General features: G+C 40.2%; 1 protein-coding gene across 1 annotated transcript; it reads right to left on the reverse strand.

The window, feature by feature from the left end:
* Positions 1 to 2,551: 2,551 nt before the first annotated feature.
* On the reverse strand, positions 2,552 to 6,278 carry LOC147419126 (uncharacterized). Its single transcript, XM_086506188.1, has 3 exons — positions 5,966 to 6,278; positions 5,690 to 5,861; positions 2,552 to 2,866 (listed from the first exon to the last, which is right to left on the reverse strand). The coding sequence occupies exons 1-3, from the start codon at positions 5,971 to 5,973 to the stop codon at positions 2,738 to 2,740; spliced, it is 309 nt and encodes a 102-aa protein (XP_086362314.1). The 5' UTR covers positions 5,974 to 6,278; the 3' UTR covers positions 2,552 to 2,737.
* Positions 6,279 to 7,201: the final 923 nt, after the last annotated feature.

A 7,201-nucleotide genomic window follows, 5' to 3' on the forward strand; every position in this document is an offset into this window, starting at 1 on the left:
AAGAACATGTTTTCTTAAGTCCCCATGATCCTTTGGGGTGTGTTTGATTTAGTTTAGATGGTCTAGACCAAGAGTGTATTCAGCAAAGGGCAGTCTCCATAAGTCTTTACATTCACAAGTAACCATGGACCACTTCAAAAACGTACAAAAGTACTAAAACAACGAACATGAAAAATTTGGGTATCCAATTTTGATTTTTTCAATCGCCTAGAGAATGCTCAATATAAAGGAAAATTTAGAGGTCATGATTAGATATGTATATAAGTTGTGCATAACTGACCGCTAAAATTAACAATACTATGAAGATTAAAGTTGATAATGTAGAATGGCTCTAACTCTTTTTGAGTAGAAATACTCGTGCTTGTAAAGTTCGCTATATGGGGTATTGGGTGCCCCAAAACTCACGGAAGAATAGTTTCCTATTACAAACCCACATGCATGATCAAAATTGTCTTTGGATTTTACTATAGTCACTAAAAACATCATGAAAGTTAAAATTAGGCAAAAAATCAAACTTAGAAAATTCTTGGATCATGTCGTAACTTTCACAATAAAGATTTGATTTTCCTAAGAAGCACAAACACATATTGAGAACTACTAAGATTAATGTTCTAGAACTATAGATCTCACAAACATGAATTTTCATGTGTTGTAGGTGCAATTCTTTGATAAAAGGTCAAAATAAACACGTTCTTTAAACACAGTTTAGGTCAATAAATGCTTTGCAAAAATAAGGTTAAAGTTGGAATTAGTAGCCAAAATAATTGTCTTTTTTTTTGCTCATAAACAACTTGTGGATACATAATACTAAAAGTTCTTTTTTGAAAATCCTCAAATAATGCAAGGAAAATGGTCACTAAACAGGACATAGTGTTAAAAGTAAATATTAACCATATGCTAAGCTCATAAAAAATGTTGGCTAAAAGAAAACCCTAGGATCATAGGGTCCAAGTGAATCTCCTCCAATCCTAAGATCCCCCCAACTCAAGTGCTTCTAATGGTTTGGCATACTTATGGACCAGCTCATTCATGTTAATGCCAAGCTTTACATTTACTGTAGACCCAAGGAGTAGAGAAGGACTTGGGATAATTAACCCGATTATCCATCTGGAGGTCTAGTGTTTTGGTGGCAATAACGAACCAAGACCAAACCTAGGCCATTATGACATGGGATATGATTAAGACAAGACAGAGCTCTGCTCCCTAAAAAAAGAGGAGTTTATGACAAGCTGTTGGGACGTACACTAGATCTTCGCAAAGGTGAGTGGGCTAGGGTAGCAATGGGGAGGTCTATGAGCATTATGCTAGGCTATGTTGATATGAGAAGACAAAATAATGACTCGGAGTCACATTTTGTCTAAATTCAAGTTACAATTACATAACAATTATGGGAACACTCTTATCATTGTTAAAACAAAGTGATTGAGAGAGAGAATGTCTCTGATTTTCTTTCAAATGACAAGAGGTAGAGAAATAAGGTCTATCTTTCAAATGACAAAAGGTAGAGAAATAAGGTCTATCGATGGCATTAACAAATCCCCCTACAATGCACATGTGACAATGCAACAAATATGTTCACTACCTAGTAGAACACATAGATGAACAAAATACTACCATAGAAAATTCTTAATGGTAATTTATAATAGTGTGTACCTTCCTTTGTCAAATAGTACTTTGACAAAGTAGTATGTTAACACTCCCTTTCGTTGTTTTTCTCGTGTGTGTGTGTGTGTGTGTGTGTGTGTGTGTGTGTGTGAGAGAGAGAGAGAGAGAGAGAGATCCACTCATGCATTAGTTTTTCTATGATAGCGAAGGTTTTTTTTTTTGGCTATTCATCTAAACATTATGATTTGAACATTGTGTGTGATGTAAATCTACATATTCTCATAATCTACATATCTTAAAAAAATTTATCTGCGTCGAGGGGCCATCCTAGGAGGAAAAAAATGTCCACTCTATGTCGCTTGCTAACCAATGAACATCAAATAATACACACTTTAATGTAACAGTACAGAAACCCTTTGTTACTTTAACTTTCAAAATAAAATAGATCTATACAATTTTAAAAAATAAAAAATTTCTATAACTAGGAAGATGCTCTCTTAACATAACAATGTTATATCTAGAAGAAACATTTTCTGCTAAGAGTCTAGACTTTCTCGTGCCAAGAAAAGGTGTTATTGCAAAAGGAAAGGTCTACATGTGACAAACTTTTATATAGGAAAATTTATTTTTGGAAGGTATGAAGTTTGAGTGTCGTGCGCACGTGCGCACACACACGAGGGTGCAGATTGGCGAACCTATGTTTGTTTTGGCCCTATTGCAACCTTCAATCGTCCTCTTATCGTGTAGGTTAAACAAGGCGTGAACAAGCAAGCCCTTCTCTCCAACCTTTTTCACTACCACATCGGTTGCAGATCTCTCTCTCTCTCACACACACACACACAATTGTTCTACACAAGAGGTGATCATTACCTAACCCACTGTTCACTTCATTTCAACTACTCAATCATGACACATCAACGAGGAAAAGTACAAAACACAAGGGCAATTTTATACAAATTATTAAGGCCAAGTGGCTCTACATGCAAAATTTTAATGGTAAACAAGAACAAACTCTTCATACGAAGACACTTCTTGATTTTATGAGTGACATTTTCCGTCACAAGCAACAAATCCACCGCCAAGAAGGATGTACATGCGCGCAAAATTTTCATGGTAAACGAGAGCAAATCCTTCATACAAAGGCACTTCTCGATTTTATGAGAAGACCATTTTTTGCCGCAAGCGACAAATCCACTAATTTCGCAGAAACCCGATGCCCCTTCTTCACCGCAATGGCCCTTCTCCTTCCCTCCACATTTCTCTACAAAAACAAAATGACCCAACTTTAGCTTGTTGAGCTCCACACATGACTTATCTCAATAAGAGAACCTATAATTATTCCAAAAAAATCTTGAGACAAATACTATATTAGTTTTGCTTTGAAGCGATTAGTTAGATCAATGAAACAAAAGCCAGATTCAGTTCTATTGAAAGAAAACGAGAATCAAGCAAGAACTACAAAGTATTGTGAAAAAGAGATGTAAGTCAATAGATTTGTGGGTTCGTTAACAAATTTTATCATATAAGAAAAAACCACCTTTCTATAATAAATTTATGGATTCGTTAAAAAATTCTTAATATATAAAGAGGTTAAGGGCATGTCGTCCCATGTTAAACTCCCAAAGAATCTTTGCATAAGTAACACTTGTCAATAAGTTCGTGCACACTATCATATGTTGAAGTGGGGCTGGGACTGGGTATTCCCCACCGATGGTGGTATGCACGTAGTCAACATGCCTTAACTACGCCCAAGGGGAACAGTGTACAAATGCTCATGGCTCAAGGTGAGTTACCTTGAGCTAAAAGCATTCGTATAATTTGAGTACTCATTATGGTAGAGAATAATGCCATGCAATCTTTCGATTGCAAGTATTTGTGGTGCGAGATCACCATCTTAGGAAAGCTTCCCACCCTCCAACAAAAAAGGGAACCACAGACCCTATCATGACCAGATGATCAACCAATAGTGAATAATCAAGTAGGGGATACCCAATTGTAGAAATTCAAAAAAGCAAAGGAATGAATGTTGAGGCGATCAAACGTCGTGCGCGAAGCGGCCTACTCTTGGGTGAGGGTAAGGGGAGGTAGGTGATGCAGAGGAGGGCAAGACGAGGCACGCTGCATGGGGAACGAGGCTCCAGACAATAGACAAGAGGCAAGCACCAAGCGCAGGGGAGCTAACTGCTGCTGACACAAGTGTGTATTTTTTTCAATCTGCTTACATTTCGAATCAACTATAGCTAGGTGTTGTTGGTTATGCGAGTATCCTCAAGTACCTACACGTACTTTGCATGCTCCACATGTTTGAATCCTACTCTAGGCCTTTTAAAGGGGGAGTTCCATTATCTAACGTGGCCTTGAAAATGGTAAATATAATAAAGGATGAGCCAGAAGGAGGTACCCAATCTCAAGTAGTCAAATAGTCAAGACATAAATGGGAATCTAGATAGAAAAGCCCGCCCTAGCCATTGTCAGCTAGCAGAAACCCTGTTCGAAGTGCTACTATCACGTGTTTTTGACATAGGTAGTTCGGGTATTTTTTACAAACGCAAGTCATCTTTTGCACCGGGCCACTTTATTAGGGCCCCGTCTCGCCAGGTGTATTCAGGGGCTGCAGATTTTGTATGCTCTTTGCTCTCACCAGGGCTCTACAGCGCATAGGGGGGCTTAGTGCTTGCGCTCACGCGGCTAATCTTGCCTCAAGCTGCAATTTTACAGCATGCAAGAAGAAAAGTGGGTGGCGCCCAGAAAAGAAAAGGTTGAAAAGTCGCAACCAGACGGACCACTCTTGTTTATGTTCAATGCGACCAGAAAATATGGTTAGTTGGGCAAGGTGAGACATGGCTCTCCTAAAGATTTTGGATATTGTGCAATACGATCGAAGTTCCTACAAAAGTGACCGTGTTGTCTTATTAACAACAACTATTTCTTCTCATCTCCTTGGAGAGCGTGCCAAATGTCAGATCCTTTGATGGTATTCACAAAACAAGGAGTAACGACTTCAATGGGGAGCATGACCACATCATGTAATCTCTAATTAGAGCTCCGATTGCATGGAAGCCTCCCATGCAATGTTCGGGAAAAATGTGTCTCAGATTAGTATCGTGTTGTTTCCAATTTCAAAAATACCAGCTGAGGGCAAGGGCAAAAGGAGAAATTCCGCCCCAAAATAGAGAAAAATAGTGTAAAAACCCAAAAAAAATACCCTTAATTTTATGACATTCCCTCTTGGTAAAGTCAAGAAAAAGAAAGTCTATGTTTGGAAAAATGATTTCCCCGAACACTGCTCCCATGTTTTTGGGACAACGAGCTTGCTTTTTGGGACACGCACATCCCTTTGGCTCTAACCGCAAAGCACAAAAGTTAGGAATTTGAGAGTATTGTGCATTGCACTCGTCAGCATTGATGGGTGTCAAACTTGTTCTCCACAACAACCTAGAGGTGGGCAATCGTGAGTGCGTGCATTGCACATCGACCAACCTGCCACAACCACAAGAAGTTTTGGACAAATTCTCACAATATTTCCCACATTGTGACTTACCTCAACATTATAAGCTTCTATGAGGGAAGCGCCGCATACCTAGCTAGGTACGATTGGGGGCAAGGGACCCCGGCTCCCCCATGGGGGCAGGGGATCATCGGCCCGATGGGGGGGGGGCAGGGGACTGTCCGCGGTCCCCTGCCCTCAATCATACCTAGCTAGGTATGCGGTGCCTCTCGAGCAGAAGCTCATGCTGTTATGCATTGTATATAAAACACTGAGAAAGACTAGAAAATTTCTAAATCTTCTTGTGAACCTGCTACAAGGGAACATAACCTAGATAATGCCAACCATTGCAACAACATAAGAGGGTTTCCAACCATTAAAACTGGTAATATCAATTTGGATTTCCAACAATTAAAGCTTGTGAAAATGTCAACCATAGCAACGATTGAAGAGGGGAGAACTATAAATTTTATGGTGATGATCAATATAAATTTCTAACAATTAAAGCTTGATTTGAAGCATTGCTGTTCAAAATGCTGCTCACCTTGTGATCGCTCATACAGGCATGACCAACAAAGAGAGAGAGAGAGAGAGTACCATGTAAATGGTGATGGCGGCTGCAGCCGCAACTCCAAAGACGGGAACCAGCCATTGTAGCCACTCTGCCTCCTCCGTTTTTTGTTGCTGCGCTCTTCGATTTTCTCGCCGCTGGCGTAGGATATTACTGGGTATTGTCATGTCGACATGCTGCTTCTGGCCATTTTTGGCACTGCAAATTATTCCCCATACCATATTGATCACAGTATTAGAACATGAGGCCATGATATACACAGAGGTAGCAATGCATGCAAACTAGCTGAACAAGAAACATACCCGGCCATATTGTCCTTCCAGAGGCTGTGAGCGCGCGCTCGCTCGCGTGGCAGGTGATGGAGCAAAAGCACAGAGAGAGAGAGAGAGAGAGAGAGAGATTAGAGTGCTGCGATTGCCGTCTATATATTGGTAGTACAGATCACAACGTTAAATGTGAGACAGAGGAATCCGCTGTGTGTATGTGTGGGTGCTTGTGAATATCACAGAGGCAATCGAGATATTTTGAGAGAGAGAGAGAGAGAGATCAGAGATCGCAAGTAGCGGGAAATATATAAGGGAGAGCCGAGAGCGCGTGTGCGTGTTTGTGTGTGTGTGTGTGTGTGTGTGTGTGAGAGAGAGAGAGAGAGAGAGAGAGAGGGTGGGGGGGCTGCCATGGAGCTCGTCACCTGGTCGGCTATAATCGCCGCGTAATTTCTGCGTTAACCCGTCACGTGTCGCTTGCTTGCTTCCAGCGCAAATGTCCTGCTTGATATTTTGTAGCTTGTCTGTGCCACGCGTGACTAAATCATGAAAAGGCCCAAAAACCCTTTCACAAAACCATCCATTGTTGTATAGTCGACTTGTACAATGCTTTGCACCATCATTTTCAGACGTCCCAAGAAGTACAAATCACATGCTACAACTACAAGAAGCCTCCTTTCTAAAATTTCTTTTCTCGTGCCTTCCTATCCTCAAAGGCATTACAATTTTCTACTTGGCAAGCTCAACAACAAGGTATACCATTCCGTGACTATCGATAGCAATAGCTAACTTCGCCTAGATGTGTCAACGTGTCTCGTTATATCGCTTCCCTTTATTGGCAATATATTCTTCCGCTTCTCCAAATCACATTAGTAGAGCTAATAAGGTATAAGCGTTTAACACTTGATGTTTGTGGGGGCACCTGACGATGTTGATATGAGCATCTTTGCATTTTGAAGTTCTATTGGTGTTCCTTTATGCATCCTTTTAGGGAAAAGCCTCATTGTTTATTACATTTGAGTGGGTGGTAGAGCTTTGCTAGCTCTGCCATGGTCAAATATTTTCTTCTACTTTCGTCGGTATAGGTGTCGATGATTAGGGTTTTTGCAATGATACTATAGCATCGCTATCATAGTCAGTAACAGTGACTGTAATATCGGCACTTATGTCAATTGTATAAAAAAATCTTTTTTGAACATTCATCGACGTTTATATTGACACTACGAGAATAAAAATTCTAGTTCAACGACATTTTGTATTTTCATCTACAATCTT

This window comes from Adiantum capillus-veneris, chromosome 29 (assembly GCF_014529385.1).
Source record: "Adiantum capillus-veneris isolate H3 chromosome 29, ASM1452938v2, whole genome shotgun sequence".
NCBI classification, from domain to species: domain Eukaryota; kingdom Viridiplantae; phylum Streptophyta; class Polypodiopsida; order Polypodiales; family Pteridaceae; genus Adiantum; species Adiantum capillus-veneris.